Source organism: Haliotis asinina, chromosome 1, assembly GCF_037392515.1.
Source record: "Haliotis asinina isolate JCU_RB_2024 chromosome 1, JCU_Hal_asi_v2, whole genome shotgun sequence".
Lineage (NCBI taxonomy): Eukaryota > Metazoa > Mollusca > Gastropoda > Lepetellida > Haliotidae > Haliotis > Haliotis asinina.
Window position 1 is genome coordinate 93,584,477 of NC_090280.1, and position 18,414 is coordinate 93,602,890.

The window sequence follows — 18,414 nt, forward strand, 5'->3', positions numbered from 1 at the left end:
ATCATCTATTGATCCAATGTTCATTATGATTCAGGGGCGATAGGGTAGTTCAGTGGTTAAATGTTTTGCTTGTCACACCAAAGACTCGAGTTTGATTCCCCACATAGATACAGTGTCCTGTAGCGTGATGGAATATTGCTAAAATGGGCAAGAACCCAACTCACTCAGTCATGCGTTGAGACAGAAAAAGGTCCAGGTTACAATTGGTCTTCAGTAACCCATACTTGTATTAAAAGGCATGTAACAGTATTGGGTGGTCTGAGTAGCTTTCTGTCTTGTAATGGCATCCCAATTGTATAAATCAGTATCTTCTGACTAAAACAGGTTCCCTGTGTCATAAGTTACTGTACGAGCTCCAGTGTATGCTTCTAACAGGAAGAGGTCTGTAGTATCCAATATGGCTCTTTAAAGCTTCAGTGTGTCCAATGTGATCATCTTAAGAGGTCAAATGTATATTTTGTATCAGTCTCTTGTGTCTTAAGTGTTCAACCATATACTTTGTGTTTGTAAAGGGCCCCTTATATCCAGATGATCTGGGGTAGTAGGGATTGACTTGGGCCGCGATATCGCGATTTTCTCGCACCAGTTGCTTTAAGATCGCACTCAAATCTACCTGCAGCGATTTAAATTCGCATCCTGCTCACCTGTATGATAGGAAGTTTTAAATCTGTTTTACTGAGAAAGGACTTGTCATTATTTGGTCCTGTCAAAGATATTCCCGTTGCTTTCTACCTATTTTTAATCTTCGAAACACAACTTCTGGTATGGAACAACGAACATCGTTACATAGTGCTGCACAAAATGAGCTGCACTGCAAGGAGTATGGCAAACTCTGAACCTCGCAGTACTGTGTTGTTTATGCACTGTGCGACGGTGTACAGAGTTCGCATTCAGAAGTTGTGTTCTGCAACTTCACACAAAGGGCAGCTACTAACATCTTATTCGATATTAAAATCTTTAAATTCTTACAGACTACAAATGAAAACGAAGAAACAACTTGACCCATTCAACACTGTAGGCCGAAAAATTGGCCAAGACATCACCAGTCCCCAGGAGCTGTAGGTCGAAAAAACGACCAGTCAGTAGTTGCATCAAAATAATTTATACTTTTAGGCACCTAACTTACATATGTTTCATTTATCAAATCTATCACTCTTCTTAATGCCTGTCAACACTTATTACATTTCAGATGGCCATATTGTATCGACAAGATTAGAATTGTAAACTATTTTCTGCAATGTTATTGAAAAAAAAACTGTTCTCACACACATGCTTCGGCAACGGGTTAACATCCGTGTTCTCAGTGAGCAAATCAACAATGCGTAGAGGATATAATTAAAGAAATCACATAAACTGAAGAATAAAATCAACAACAGTACTCATAAAAATTGTCTAACGAACATTATAACTTACTATTTCCATTTTTATTGCGCAATCGTGTCATGTCATTCGTTTTCGTTTGTGTGGGGGGGTGGGTATGGGGGTGGAAACAGTATCCATTGCTGTCATCTGATTGGCTGACTTAGGTCACTTGTCTGATTTTGACCAATCACGATCCTTACTGCAGACTGAGGCTAAAAGGCGTCATTAGAAACCAATGTTTATCCAATAAAACCGCTTCTTACAACTATGAAAATACTCTTGGCAAGGATACAGTCATTTTGTTGATGTTCAGAACTTTTGAATGATACCCGCCATCACACGAATCGCCTCACATGTTATTCATTATCAGACAAAGATTTTTAAAATGGAGGTTTCTCACGCTGTTGTATCACGTTACCAAGCGAATTGCCACTGATATCGGGAAATGCACAACCATACATATTACTTCAGAAATCTTTCTAGAATAATTTTCTGATCGTGTATAAATGAACATATGAAAGAAATAGTGAAGGGGATGTCATGACTTGTTACAAATAGAAAAAAAACGCTCTAGTTTTTTCTTCCTCCGTGGTTCATCTAGTGATGTCTGGGCCAGACTTTTAATTCATTGCAATTCAGGATTGCTTGACTTGAAATTGATTATGACAATGTCTTATTTGTCTCTCATTCTTTTTCTTCTTAACGATCATGAACAGTTAAATCTCATAAGATTTGAAAAAATCTCATGCTTTAGATCCCATGTGAGATTTTATCTCACATGTTTTCTGAGCCAGGATTATCCCTTGGGGAGAATATATTTGTCTTCAGCAGCCCATGCTTGCCGTAAGAAACGGGATTGGCTGGTCAGGCTCGCTGACATGGTTGAAACAAGTCATCATTTCCCAAATGCAAAGATCCTTGTTTGTGTTGAAGCTAACGCCATATTAACGGCTCTTAAATATGTTCAAAGACACCCCAAACATAAACAGCATATAATCTATTCGGACTCTCTTTCTTGCCTTCAAGCTATTAAAAGTATTTCTTGTAAACATCCACTTTTAATAGAAATTATTGAATTGCATAATGATCTTGCTACTGGCCAATACGACATCGTCTTCTGTTGGTTACCCAGCCACGTAGGCATTTCTGGGAATACACTGGCCGATCTTGCTGCCAAGGCAGCACTCAACAAATCTGTGACAACACTTCTTATTCCATACTCTGATTATAAAGCTACCATTAAATCTTATATCCGTGATCTGATGCAGAAGAAGTGGGACATCCAAGTGGGCATAAATAAATTACATGCAATAAAACCTTATATTGGTTATACTTACTTGGGTTGTCAGTCCAGATTTGAAGAGGTCATCATGCGGCGATGTCGTATTGGCCATACGAGATATACTCATGAATACTTATTGAAAGGTGAGGATCCTCCATTCTGCATCCCTTGTGATGAAATCATCACGGTCAAGCATGTCTTGCTTGACTGTATCGAATATTCCATCACAAGGGATAAATATTTCAAATGCCGAACTATGAAGGATCTTTTCAGTAACATTAGTTCTCGTTTAATTCTTGCATTTTTAAAAGAGTTAGATTTGATATCATACTTGTAAATAGATGAATATTTTATAATTGAAGGTTTAAATTGATAACTAAGATTGTTAGTGGCTGTATCCTCGAGGGAGGTTAAAGTACTGTAAAATTATTGTCCTCCTGAGAGGGTACGTAAGTCCACAAACATTCAAAGTAAATTCAAACTCTTCGCCTTTTTAATCGTAGTATATGTGTCCTTTTAAATACATGGCTAGATGTGCCTAAATTGCTAGCGACTGAGGGGATGGTGTAAATCCAGCTAGGGTCCATGCAGGTAGCAAAAGTAATGTAAGTCCCCATGGTCCCTAGTATGGTGATCTACCTTCAGTTGTTGGCAATCTATAGCCCATTTTTAGATTGTATTGTCTTCTATAGTTAAACTGTTTTAGATTTAATTACTAGTCTTAAATGGATATCTGTGATATTTACTTGTGGTTTTACTGTTCTTCGTGAACAGGGTTTTATTCATTCATTCTACACTGTCATTATTACTTGCTCTCGTCACGATATGGCTGCAATATTGCCGATGTGACGATAAATATGAACTCACTCACTCCTTGTTTGTGTTGTTGATCACGGCATTGTCTGGGCCAGACTTTTACAGACTGCCGCCATATATCTGGAATACTGCTTGGTGCTGCAACCAACCAACCAACCAACCAACCAACCCTTGTAACCAATGTAACTGCAATAGGTCCACTGTATTCTGTGTAATTTTAAGAGGTCCCAAGTTCCCAGCAAGGTCAATGTATATACTGGCAGTGCCATGATTTATCAACATCTGGCCATTGTATCATCACTCACTACGACCCCGAGGTCATGGTTACTGAGTGTTACTGTTTTTTTACCATGGTTACGACTCATCTGCCTCATTATTCACCTAATCACTTTTGTCACCTCTGATGTTTCCCACATGTATTGTCAGCCTCAATGCTGATACGTCATGTTTCCACTTAACCTGCCGATGAGTACTCACCCATTGCTTAATGAGAAGTTATTGCCAGTGCTTATTATTCATGTTCAGACATCAATTCCCAAGATGCAGGGTTCCTGAGTCGCAGTCAAACCAAAGACCTCCAACCTGCCTGAACTAATACCGCTGTTGGGCTGCTTGTTCATTATAGCCAGTTGATGCTTCTGATTACAGAGAACCCTTAAGGCTCATGCTTTTATCTAGACCTGATCAGCAGCCGACATTCTGCCCCAAGTCTGCATGAAATGTCAGTAAAAATTCCCAAATGGGAATGAAAAACAGTTCTCAATTAATGTTGATGTTTATAACCAATGAAGATTTGATCAAGGTGACTTTCACTGAATACAAGGCCATTAGAAAAGAATTTGTTTGATCTGACATTATTCCATTGAATACAAATTAACATACCTCTGAAATTAGGATAAATAATATGTTTTCGAAACTAACAGTTTGGGATTTTAGCCAGATAAGATTTTTCCAATTTCCCTGCTACCACTTGGTTGAATCAATGATAAACTCTGACTGGCCTGAGGCTCTTCTTCAGCTGATGAAGCTCTTGTGGTTATTTCGCATGATGATTCTAAATTTACATCTACCTTCCTGACTGCATATGTGTGTCAATCTGACCAAAAGTGTTTCCCCGGGGTTATATTGAAATCCTCATTTAACCACTTGTTGAGAGTTAGCACAGGAGTAGAAAATGTCTATTGCTTGGAGGATTTAGCACTTGTACTTGACCAAGAGTTGAGTGAATGCTTCTGGTGAGTATTACATTATATAAACGGATGTAGTCGATGTAATGAGATCAGTGGAATAGCCGCTTAGACTCATGACCTACTGACTAGACTCCAGACCTGACGATGGTGTTGAAGTTACCTGTGGGGTTTAGGTGGGCAGTGGGGTGTAAAGGGACAGTCGGAATGTGTCCTGCTAGATGTTGGAGACCTGGATACAGGAACCTTTTGTGTTTGCATGTTTGAGTTTGGGGCTTCTTACACCCTACTACACACAGACTACTTCTTACAGTGACACAGGGGAACCCTTCTAACCTAGCTGTTACATGGGACCTCAGCTGGTGATACAGTTATGCAAATAGTAGGATACTGGGTTTTCAATAGTATGACACAGGGCTTACCATAGTGAGATACTGAGGCGTCAATAGTGGGATATTGGAATGTCAATAGTGGGATACTGTAATGTCAATAGGGGGATCCTGGGATACTAGAATGTCAATAGTGGGATATTGGAATGTCAATAGTGGGATACTGGAATGTCAATAGTGGGATACTGAGATCCTGAGATGTTATTTGCAGGAGACAGAGCTTCACTAGTGAGCTACAAAAGATGTATGAGGTTTATAACCTTGTACACTGCATGATTGAAGGTGATTTGTTTAAGTACACCTACTTTCAGTTCATTAAGCCAGTGTTTTAGTGTGTTGTAACCCAAGAGGGCCAGTCCAGAGAAGTGAAACAAAGGTCAGGTTAGAAGTTCTTTGTATACAGAGTTTTCTTAGCTTATCTGATTAGTGGAACCTCGTATTGAAGGTCAAGGGCAGGAGAAAGACTTTCATTTCACAAAGCATGGTTGAAATGTTCCCTTTTTAAGAAGTTCATAGACTCTGTATGACCAGGGCATTATATCTACTTGTCCACTTAAATACAAAAATTCAGTTTCTGTGAGTGTCAAGCAAGGCATACTGGGGTACTTTGTTCACTTGAGCAGGACAGTATTGCCAAGGTATTTAAGCATATGTGGTTGAGTGGAGTGTTTGCTATTGTTTAAGGCTGCTCTAGGCAAAAATTCAATTGCGGAGCAGTCTGTATATAACTGAGTCTGCACCAGATAATCCAGTGATCAACATCATGACCAACAGACCTAAGCAAATGGCAGACAATATATGCATCAAACGAGGCAATGTGCCAGACCACCTGAGCTCATTTGTCATCATTAGTGACAAACCTGAGTTGCAGGAGACTAGATTAACTCAGATCTTCATGGGTGGCGTTGATGCCGTGATTGGTTCATGGTTCAATCCCTCCATTCAACTTGAATATTGCTTGCTGAGTTTGGTAGTAAGCAACAAACCAACCAGCCTAGCTATACAACCTTAAACCCAGTTGACATCCCCTCCCCTACAGCATAGTGTGTTGTGCAGGACTTCACCATCAGTCTGGTTACAGGACTGTAGAGCAATGTCCACTTGACCACTGTACTTACGGTCATCTACATCCAGGACGATGGCCAACAGGAGAGTGAACCACATAAACACCACCCTGACTCCGAGGGGCCTATTTCTGGCACACATTAGTCAGTGTGGTCTACAGGAATAATACGGTAGAGTGGCCTTGTAGGTTCCTCTGTGTTTTATGACCAGCGTCTGAACCTGGGGACAAGCTTCATAATAAATGATTAATGAGATTAGTGTTTGGCCTGGCTTTGAGGAGTGCTTTGTGTAGATTTAGAGTAATGATCAAATAAAACCCTTAGCTTGTTTTTCTTGACAACTAGGTGAATTTCTTGGACTGTTTGTGAACTCACGGTCAAGTTAAATAGCCTGTTGTGTTGTGTGGTTGCCTGAAGGTGTATCCTTCCTCTCCCGATGTGTTTACCAGTGTTTTGGGCTGATGGGTTGTTGGTGATTGAGTGCAGCCTTGCAGACTGCATGCTTGTTAATACTGATGATGCTGAAATCCCTTCCTCAACTGACCATATAGCGTATGTCCTCGTATCAATGCCCCCATTTGCCTCGGTTTGCTGGTGTTTGTGTGCAACCTTACAGATACTGCATACTGGCTGATATTAACGATGTTGAAACCCCTTCTGAATCTCCTGTCAAGCCTATGTCCTCATATGATCACCCCATCTGCCCAGGGTTGTTGGGTAGCCTTGTGGTTAAAGTGTTCAATTGTCATGCCAAAGACCTTGGTTCAGACCCCACATCCGCAGTAGGGGATGACTGGTGACCCATGTCCTGATATTGTATTGTTTGCAGTTTAACACTGTCCTCAATGGCATTCCAGCTGTATGTGTGCAATCTGTGAATAGTTGAGTCTGGACCAGGCAATCCAATGATTGATAGCATGAACATCAGTCTATGCATTTGGGATACAATGACATGTGTAAACCCAAAGAGTCAGCATAACCACCTGATCCCATAAATCACCGCTAACATGGGTTGCTGAAGACCAATTCTGATCCTTTTCTTCATGGGTCTAGCATACAGATGAAAAGTTGTAAACCAGTACTCACTAACTCTGCTTGTTGTACTGTCCACAGCAGATAAACAACAAGTTTTGGGTTGTAATATTGCATTTATCTGTCAAATCAATACTGGGATCTCAGTTGAAGAGGTTCCAATACATTTTTCTCTCAACACCTGTGTATGATAGTTCTAAGTAAATTTTGATCAAAAGCAATAAATATTTTACCATGAGTACAGTCACTTACTGATCCAGTGTTCATTGTAATTTATGAATCTGTTAGTGTTATATTTTTTTAAAGAAATCTGATGATTCTCAAGCAACTTTTTAAGATGGTTTGCTGTTGATGTATCTGAAAGACTTTTTCAAGTTATACGTTGACCATAAATATTTTGTTTGTTGCAGTCGTTCCAAGGCAGCCAGGGTCGAGCTTATTTGTTCAACTCAGTGTAAGTATCTTGTCAACAGTTGTCAAGTCATAGGGGTGGATACACAAAGCAGCCTAGTATGAGACATCTTATAATAGTCAGTATTCGTTTGGATACAGAGAGTTTAAAGGACAAGCAGGTATACCTGTGCCGTGACTTCATGGATTGTTTTTATTAAGACCAGGCCCCAATTTCTTAAAACAAACCCAAATTTCAAACTGAATTGAACTGAACTCAAGTGCATTTTTAGAATTAAAAAAACCCAAACAACTTAAGTGTTCTTGCCACCATACTCTGTTTGAGTTTAAAATCAATATCAGTTCATAGTGAGAAATGCATTTTCTCAAATTTGAGTAAGTAAAAGCTTAAGTTTGTTTCAAGACGTTGGGGTTGATCAGTTAAGTTTCATTTTGGTAAATATTTTCAGCCATTAGGGGTAGCTTAGTGGTTAAAGCGTTCACTCATCATACCTAAGGTCTGGTTTCTATTCCCGTCATGAGTAAAATGTGTGAAGCGTATTTCTGGTATCCTGACCTTGATACTGTTAGAATATTGCTAAAAACAGTGTAAAACAGGACTCGCATAACGTCTTTTGAAGTCAAGACTGAACTGCAGTCTCTGTGTGAACTGTCAGGTACACATGGCCGTTGAACTCCTTTCTGTAAATTCCTACTACCCCTTGAGGTAATTTCAGAACAGATAACCTTTCCTCCGGTTCTGACATTTGAAAGCATGTGCTTTTTAATTGGGTATTTTAGTGCATGAGTTGTTTAAATGCCAGCCTGCTGGATTCACTGTATACACAAGCCATGTGCCCCACAGTGCTAAGTATGTTTAGCCGCTGGGGCTCTGAGAGTAGGTTACATTGTGGTCAGACCTTGGGACAGTGTCAGCATTCAGAAAGATGAGTGAGAGAGTTTGGTTTTAGTTTACACCGCATTTAGCAACATTCCAGCAATATCCTGGCGGGGTACAACAGAAATGGGCTTCACACATACTCATGTGCAGAATCAAACCCATGTCTACTTGTTGAACAGATACACCTGAAGTGTTGCTGACTACGCATCTCTGATCCCCTCAGTGCACTTTTCCTGATTTGTTTGTGCTGTGAAGAGTTATGTCCCTTTGCTATGCTGGAATCCTCTGATTGTGTGTTTGATTCTCAAATTTTGTCTGTTGTCTCCTTTTGACTATGGCTGTGATGTCCTCCATTCAGACATTACAGTGAAACTTGCATGGCACTATATTCCTAACATAAATTTCACTCTTTTACTGCCAGCAAGGTCTCTTCTGTTCAAGAATTTCGGTGAAACTGATGATATATTTCTGAAACAAATGTCCCTCTAATTGTGCAAGCAAAGTCACTTCTATTCATCCATTTATTTTATCATTCATGTGTACAAGAGTTTCATTAAATCTACCGTCCAACTGCCCACCCTTTTACTGAAAGGGCAGTGGGGTAATTAAGTGTTTGCTCGTCATGCAGAAGACACAGGTTTGAATCCCGACATGGATAGACCATTTCTGTTGTCTCCTGCCATCATGATGCTAAAAGTGGCCTAGAACAATTCTGACTTGCTCCCTCCCTTTATGCTAAAATGATGGAGTGTCTCTTGCAGTGTTAACGTGGGCTGCGGACCAGCAGAAGAGAGGGTTTTGTTGACGGGCCTGCATGCTGTTGCGGACATCTACTGCGAGTGCTGCAAAACCACACTGGGTTGGAAATATGTGAGTTGGCACATAACAGTTAAACATGCACATGTATTTTTAATACAGTAGCAGCGGGCTAGCTCAGTAGTTAAAGCGATCACTCTTTGCACTGAAGACCAGGGTTCAATACCCACAATGGTAGAATGCATGAAGCCCATTTCTGATATCTCTGTGCTTGAAATTGAAGTACTTTAGCTCTACATGGAACCATTCTCACTTTCTCAATCTCTACAATTTTCAGTTAAAATATTATCTCTTGATTTTCAATTAAAATATTATCTCTTGATTTTCAATTAAAATAGACACCACTCTTACTCTCTCACTCACTGCAAATTTTCATTGAACATTTGCAATTATGGTCTCTTAATTGTTCCATATGAATAAGACCAGGTGAACCAAAAATAACTGATGCTACAACTACTGCCATCAAAACATTGTAGAATTATGCCAATGACTTAATGGAAACATGTCATGGTATCCCAGTTACATAGATTGATGCTCATGCTGTTCATCACTGGATTGTTTGCTGTCATATAGTTGGAATGTTGCTGAGTGGAGTGTTTTAATAACAAACCAACCAACCAACAAATTTACGGACTGCCACCATATAACTGTCATATTGGTGACAGGCAACACACAGAACTAACACATATTTGATGGTGTTGTTTGTGATTTCAGGAACATGCATTTGAGTCTAGTCAGAAGTACAAGGAAGGGAAGTTTATCATCGAACTGGCACACATGATCAAAGACAACGGATGGGACTGACTCTCTATCACCCCCTCTCATCATTGATCATGTGATCTGTTACCATGGTTACAGTGTACTGTGTTCCCATGTCAAGTATGATCGTGTGACCCTCCTCACGATTGGACTGTCTTGACTGGGAAGAACACAAGACGGTTTATTTAGAGTCGATGATGGCGATGTGTCCGCAACTTGAACCGAATCCACTTAGAGAGCTGATTGTGGAAGAGATTAGATTCCGAGTTTGAGACAGTTTCTCAAAATGGCAGACATTTTTTGTCTTGTCTGGATGTCAAGTGAGCTGTGTCATCTTCAGAGGAAATGTCAAGATTATCTTCAGACCTTTTTGTCGTCTGCATATTGTGAAGTACTTTTGTTATCCGCACTTGTAGACAAATCTTTGTGAATGTACTTTCGACAGGCTTAAAGTGTGTTTTGAGATTTGTCATCGAGTTTAAGTCTGCAACCTTGACCTTTTCAGTGTACTTTTTCTTGGAACCTTCATATGAACTTGTGGTGATGATTCCGGGAGTTTTACAATACGCATATTTCTCATCCATGGTCAGATAATTGAAGCACAAAGTGACATATATTATGGTACTCAATTCCTGCTATTTTTGTGTGAGATTTTCTTTGTAGCCTCACTGACAATTTGTCTGTATTACCAACAAGGTTGTGTGAAGTTCACATTTCTTTAATTAAGTCTTGTTTCAAAACAACTATTATAACCGTGATATCAGATTTAGTACTTTGTTTTAAGACAGAAATTTAGATTTAGGCTTGATGTTTACCTAGACAGATTGTACAAAAGTTCCAGTGTTAATTTTCAAAGATTTACTGAATTTTGATATCAACAGATCAATGCTAGGCATTTCGTGCGTATATTTTCTGTGTATTGATCGATCAGTGAGATCTATGCCCTTTACAAAAACAGAATCATGTAGCCACAGAGATTGAAGGATTTCGCACAGTTCACCTGAAAAGGTGCATGTTAGTTGTGTTTCAACAATGCAGATTTTCCAGAGGATGAATATATGAACCTGTGTCGGACCTTGCGGAGAAAACTTCACTAGGACATCAAACTCGGATCAGCTCGTTAACTTATTCCTCGACAACACCAGTGGGAGACCCTCGGGAGTTCCATTGTGCTAAACGTTTCAATTATCTGTGATTTTTCTTGAAAAATGTTGTACATATCTGTAGTAGCAACACAGTGCTATTCTTGTCATCAGTAGTCTCCAGCTGTTGGTTGCCACGGTAACAGTCATATTGTTAGTCTGCACTGTGCATGGTCAGCCATTTTTCAAGGGTGCTTGCAGTTTAACAGCTTGGCCATGAAGTCCTTCAGTGAACTTTATTCTGTTTGAAATTTAGTGTCGATAAGTATGAATATTGTTTGGATTTAGAAAATGTCATATGAAACATATATTTCTGTGTGTTAATAAGTTTAGGTTTACTGATGACAGAATTCAGTAAGTGATGTATACGAAATTGTGATAAAAAATGCCAATTGCAGAATTTTGTAATGGTCATACTACATTTAGCATTACTCGGGAAAAACATTGCTCTCTCTGACAATATATGTCATAGTAATATTTTCAGTAGCTCCATCTTCGATGTAATAGGTGTCATTCAAACAGACCATTATCTTAAGATTGGCCAGGGATAGATATTAACACTAGCCCTTAACAGCAGTTTTGTGAACAAATCAGGGGATCTGGCGTAGCCCAATGATTAAAGCATTTACTCGTCATGCCAAAGACCCAAATTTGATTCCCGACATGGGTACAGCAAGTTAGGTTCAGTTTGGGCGTGTTGGTGCCATGATATTGCTTGAATATTGCTAAAACGGTTTTACAGCATAAGATAGTTTTCAAAGGGTTTGTAGTGATATTAATATGTGTTGCATTTTGGGCTAGTAGACGCAAACAGTTAATCTCCATCCCTGATCATTACGTCGTGTCATGCAGGACTGGCGTTAGTGTTTCTCGGTTAGCGTATGCAGGTTTCTTCCTGATAAACCCCAGTGGTAACTGTGTTCTAAGTGACGTCAACCGGTCCTTACATAACAAGTGTCCATTTCTGTATATGTGTTTCATATGGGTCAGTACGACAGAATTCACAAAACTGACTCTTCATGCCATAATCATTATCATCATCATAATCATCATCACCATTTTCATCAGTTTCCGAATCCAGATTCATCATTCATCATCACAATCATTATCATATTAGTGTATTTGCCGTTCTCATGTAAGACAACATCCAAATTTTGTCGTATTTCATTCGCAATCATGTTCAATTCTTCATCACAGTCAGCAACAGAAATGTCATGAAACAATCTATGAATAATTAATTAATTACTTCCAACCAAGTCAGTATGCTAGAATATGATGTAATTTGTTTGTATTTTTAGTTCCTTTGAAGTGTAATGCTCCTAATCATTCTACTGAACATTTTTGTTGTGATATGCCTTGTTAAAGTGACGAAAGTTCAGACATGACTGGGTCACTCAGTATGTGTGGAATACTATCAATATGTCACAGGTTGTAGTATTTATGATTGTTGGTGGAATACAGAGTATGCAGACCTGTGTAGTGTTGGTAATGATACAACACACACTTGGGTGAAAAAGCATACAGTTGTATTTTATTGGTAAAAGTGTTTAGAAAATACAGTAGTTCAACAGCGCCCACCATTACAGAAAAGGATGTTGTATTTTTGTCAATATTTAACAATCCTCGATCAACATACATTAGCAGTAGAACTCCTTTACCATATTTTGAGTCTAGACTTGTTTACTTGCAGACCGTCGTCATACAGATGAATTATGGCTGAGTGTGGCGTAAAACTAAACTCACACATTGCTCTACCATAATTTTTTGGCAATAGTGCACACACATGTAATGGGAGAGTATGTTTTGGAGGGAAAATATTCAATATTTGTGCCTAGAAGAAATCTACATCATATCCTGTCAGTAAAAGTAGGACTGAACGCATATATACAAACTTTAAAGGCGATTATTTATGGATGTCAATGTCCTTGTTTTAAGGAACTCTGTTTCAGAATATATTCTTACTCCTCCATCTGTTGTTAAGTGAAAATATCTGAAAATCATTGGTCAAAATAGTAGTGAATATATGTTAACGCCCAAAAGGTTAGAGACCTCCATTTTTTCGTGTTGCTATGGTCAGTCTCACCTTGGCATAGCAAACTTTCGAAACTTTTGAGGATTTGTGAAATATTGATAATGTTCAACATTTGTCTTGCTGTGTGATTTGAACAATCGTGTTTACTTTATGTCAAGGCTGCTCAGACATTCCAAATCATACCCAAACATTCGGTCATAAACACATATGGCTCTTATATAGAGTGACAGTCTTGAGAATAGTTTCCTAAAAACTATCTGTATCTTGTCTTGGGTTTCTCTTGATATTAAAGATGTGTAGGTTAGCCACTAACCATGTGATATTAAATAGTTTACAGCAACAAATCTCTCCCAAACTGCTGATGTTTCCATGGAAACACTTAATTTATTGAAAATGTTTGTCTTAAACAGTAATATGTTTATCTGTTGAAGGTAGCATTTTGATTTCTGTGATTGCATGACTGTAGCGATTAAGCACTCATAGTCCTTTTGGAAATGTCAAATAACGCTACAGCTCACCCTGTATTTTCAAAGTGACAACGGAAAAAGATGCTCTTTTATTTTTCAACAAAACATGTTGGAATCGATACTGAAAACATGAAGTTTGTAAAGAAATCTGGCCAAATGTATGTGAAACAAAGTATATAGATGTGTTGTGTTCATATGTGGCAGGGTTGGTCACGTGCTTCGGTTGGTTTATACTATAGCGACCTCTGTTTGATATCCCATTGCACATGTGTGATGAATTGCTGCATAACTCCTCCAGTTTATGACTTATCAATATCCTACTGTCTTTAGTCAAGCATTAGATCAAGCTGTTGTCCTTTTAAAAGACCTCTAACTGTTTTCATATTTTACAATAGCACTGTTCATTTTCAGCGAAATGTTTAATCAGCTTGGTTGGACCATCTGAGAAATGAATGTTGGCACTCTACAGCTACGTTAACATTGTAATTAGGACCAGTAGCTATGAAATTCAGTAGATTCACTTTATGAATCTACGTTTCATAACGTTAACGTTAACGCTACGTTATGTTTCAGTGACTCTGTTAGGGCATTGCAGACTACAACTAGTTTGGTTCCTGTTTGAACATGAGCTTCAGTTGCTGCCATTAAATGATTGGATTTGATCCAAGGACCACATGACAAAAAAGGTTGTTACTGGAAATCACTATCTATGAACACGTTGACTGCCTATCATGGATATATACTCTTAGTATCAATTCTGGTCAAATTTGCCACTACGAGTTACCTGGTAGCTGCATCAGTGGTTCTTTGAACAAGTTTCACATCAAAATAGGCACAAGAAACAGTGTCTCTTGGCGTTTTTGTTACCGTGAGAAGACGATTGCTTATTGTGCCTGTTTGCCAGCATGTGAAACTTGCCTGAAAGTACCGCTGACATATCTACAAGATAACTTATACTGGCAATTTCGACTAGATATTGATACTATGAGTATACTCATGGTGGCAGTCAGCGTGTTAAGTCCTCCTCCTGTGAATATGCAAGCATCACACATGTGCCATCTTTACTCAGTTAGACACTTGACATCTTGATTTCACAGCATCAGTTGACATGTAGCATATTAGAGGCCTGGCATTTTTTCTGTTTAATTCTGGCTCAGTGGTAACTCTAGATTATCATTACTGAATCTAAATTCCAGATTCTACAGTTATTGCGTACCCATACAAAGGGCCATATCAATCACAGTCCTATCTTATTATGAAATAGCGGCCATTGTTAGTCTAGTGGTTACAGTATTCACTGGTCTTGTCAAAGATCCGGGTTTGATTCCCCATATGGGTACAATGTGTGAAGCCCATTTCTGGTGTCCCACACTGGCATGTTGCTGAAAGCATGAAGCTGTATTCACTCACTCACTCGTTATGAAGTAGGATTAGAGGTCATGGTCCTGACCCACAATGCACTTGTAAAGCTGTAGTAAACTACAGTTACTACAGGTTGTCACGTTACAAACGTTTTGTGGACAGGGACCCTAACCAGTGCCCTGAGTTTCGAAGTTCTGTTTGCGCTAAGAGAGTCGTAAGTGCCATTCATTAACATTTACAACTATCTTAGCGCTAAGAGAGCTTCGAAAATCAAGACCCTGTATTCCTTCTTTGGGTGGTGGGGTAGCCTGAATGGTGAAAGTTTTCTTTTAACAAACCGAAGACCCTGATTTGATTACCTACATGGCTGCAATGTGTAATACCCATTTCTGGTGTACCTTGCCATGATATTGCTGGAATATTGCTGAAACATTGCATAAAGCCACACTCGTATAGTCCTGGCATCTGACCCACAAAATGTTCGGAGAGCTACGATGTTTGTAGGCCTATGACAAACTGCTGAGTTACGACAGGTTGTAAGGGTACAAACTCTTTGTGGATCAGTACCCTGTTTCATAATCTGATATGACTGTGATGATGCAGAGGGTATGACTCCAGATCGATTAAAGGCCAGCATTTAACAGAGAAGCTATGGTATTTAACTATTACCTGTCTGGTATAGCGTTCCACTTGTTGTCTAGCTCTAGTGCTGCAGTGTTATATATACTCATGTGATAGCTTTCACCTTGGTCAACTGATCTAGTCTATGTTGTATTGTAGGTGGGCTCTATGTTTTGTGATGTATTTGTAGAGAACTGTTTTCCTAAGGTCTGTGGAGGTGCTGGTTGTGTGCATAAACTTGTATGGGTCGTATTGTGTGTGCATCATATTAACCATTTGTATTCTTCTGAGCCATTTCTGTTTGTTTCCTAACACATTTGTTTCGAGAAATCTTTAACTTGCCATCCTTAGTGGTCAAGGACTCCTTGTTGCCGTGGTAATACTCTAGATCCAGTTATAATAATGGTGTTTGTTAATCATATGAATAGAATACTGTTACCTTAGGGGGGCAGTGGGGTGGCCTAGTGGTTAAAGCATTTGCTCTCCATATTGAAGATATGGGTTCAATTCCCCACATGAGTACAATGTGTGAAGCCCATTTCAGGTTCCACTGCCATGATATTGCTGGAAAATTGCCCAAAGTGGGTTAAAGCTTAACCCATTATTGTTAGCTTAGACAGTTAATAGGGTTTAGGGTCCATTGAACAGATGTACCCCTTTCATGGGTGTACTGCTTGTTAATGGGCTGGAAATTAAGATATAGATTTGTGCTTGTATCATTTATTGCCCAGCTCTTACCTTTTCCTCCCAGAAAAAGCTAAGGTTCTTTGACATCCAGTAAAAACAACATTCATAAAACAACATTCACTCACTTATTGTCAGCCAATGTCAGACTTGCTCTCTGATTTCTCAACATCTTAAACTGGCCAATACTATGGCCATATTCTCTTCTTATGGATCTAGTTTGTTGCCATGGTTACAGAAATCTACTAACCAATAGTCAGTGAGATGCTTGACCTGTAATAGTCGATTTCAATCACTTCTCAAAATTTCATATCCTTTTTGAAGGGATTAATTCACCTGAGTGACCTTCTGTGATTTGAATTTTTATAAATGCATATTAAGCTTGGATTTATTTTCCAGTCGGTAGTCACTTTGATAATGAGGTAACTTTCACAGCAGGTTTTTAGATTTCGTAACAAATGCCATTTCTGTCTTGTTTTCTTGCTTATCTTTATCTCATCTCATTTTATTTTTTATATATTTTGAGACTTGAAAATATCTTGTTGAGGTTCAGCATTTAGTAGCTGGTACAATCATTGGTCACACACCCAGCATCTGACTCTCTGCTTCTAGAACAATACTGCACTCTAGTTCCATCACTTGTACAAACACAATGTCATATATAGCCGAAACATTGCTGACATGGCCCCTGGCTCTAATTCACTCTGTCAAAGTAAACCAATTATTTCAAAGTCTTCATCATATTCACATTATTTCAAGAGGTTAACATCATAAAATTTGGAATAATTAGTTTACATCACACTGACATTTAATTATGCTACTAAACAATTGCTAAGGATGAGATCAGCTTAAATGAAAGGTGTGCTCCTTGGCTACTGTTGAGTGGTATATGTGTAGAGTTGTTCTAGATGTTGTTACATGATAAGCTTTTCTCATCAACAAACATTCTTCAGAATCATGAATTGGAAGACAAATTTTTGTTGAGTTTATATTTTGAAACAAATCAACCAATGTCATTGATGTGCAAGTAAAATTGAATTTCATTTACATTTTCATTGTATTTATTTTTGAAAAATTGAAAAATAAGGAGTTAATTGAAGTTGAACTATCAATGGATGGAGTATCCATCACTGTGCAGCTAACTAATCTTTTGATGTAAACACTTTAATTCTGTTGTGAACAGTTGTGCTTCATCATGAAGTGAGCTGGACACCTCATAATTCAACCATCCATAATTGGAATTACATGTGTAGATAGAGGTCATTTCTCGGTCAACTAAAGGGACCATCTCATATGTTTATGTTATTGAACGACTTGTACCTGAACCTGCAATTGCAGCCACGAACTGAGCAACAAAATGTTTGAGATGGTCCCTTTATGAAATCAATCACCTCATCACCGTGGGATACATCAATCTCGTATGTCTTCGGGGCAATAATCAAAAGTAAAAGTTACAACCAAATATTCGTATAAAAAAATTCATTGTTTGCTAATTCAAAGTTTAAAAATGTTTAAACTAACATTTGTTATTATTGAAATTAACCAAACGAAGCTATTTGTGGCTTTGCCATGGTTTGAAGCTTGGAAGCTTTCCATGCAAAAAACTGCCTACATCTAACCCTTTATTCCTCTGGTTCCAAGACCTTCATCACTCTGTCTTTCCCTCCCTCTGTCGCTCCTCCCTCATCCCATTTCTCTCTCTACTGTAAGGGGAGTTGACTCAGCTCTTCTCAACATGATGTTGTATATGTCTGTCAACCATCAGTCATTAATTTATATATAACGATGTACGCTTAATTGCTGTACAATAAATACCAGCATAACATCCTGGTGTTTGTTTTGTCTTTCTCAACATTTGAGTCACATGGCTCACAGGATCTGTTGGTTTTGAATACCGGGGCATCACCTCTGTGCCCATTTTGTCTTTTCAAGCATCTGGGAGCATAGTGGGCAAGCCTGCTGAAGCGCTAAGATAGTGATCCAGCAAACTTCAGGTGTTGGGATCGAGCCCACATGTGGCCGGGTGTAAATACCTTGCAGTCAGTTTTGTTTGCACTTTTTTCAGGTTGGACAGCACTCTAGTGTACAGTACACAACTCTGGGCTCTT

At 38.8% G+C, this 18,414-nt stretch overlaps 1 protein-coding gene across 1 annotated transcript in view; it reads left to right on the plus strand.

Moving 5' to 3' along the window:
* Positions 1 to 18,131, plus strand: part of LOC137255530 (protein yippee-like 2) — a 48,477-nt gene extending 30,346 nt beyond the window's left edge. Inside the window, exons 3-5 of the mRNA XM_067792964.1 lie at positions 7,543 to 7,586; positions 9,185 to 9,293; positions 9,954 to 18,131. Of these exons, the coding sequence (XP_067649065.1) occupies positions 7,543 to 7,586; positions 9,185 to 9,293; positions 9,954 to 10,043 (243 nt within the window). The 3' untranslated portion in view covers positions 10,044 to 18,131. The remainder of the gene's footprint in view (positions 1 to 7,542; positions 7,587 to 9,184; positions 9,294 to 9,953) is intronic.
* Positions 18,132 to 18,414: the final 283 nt, after the last annotated feature.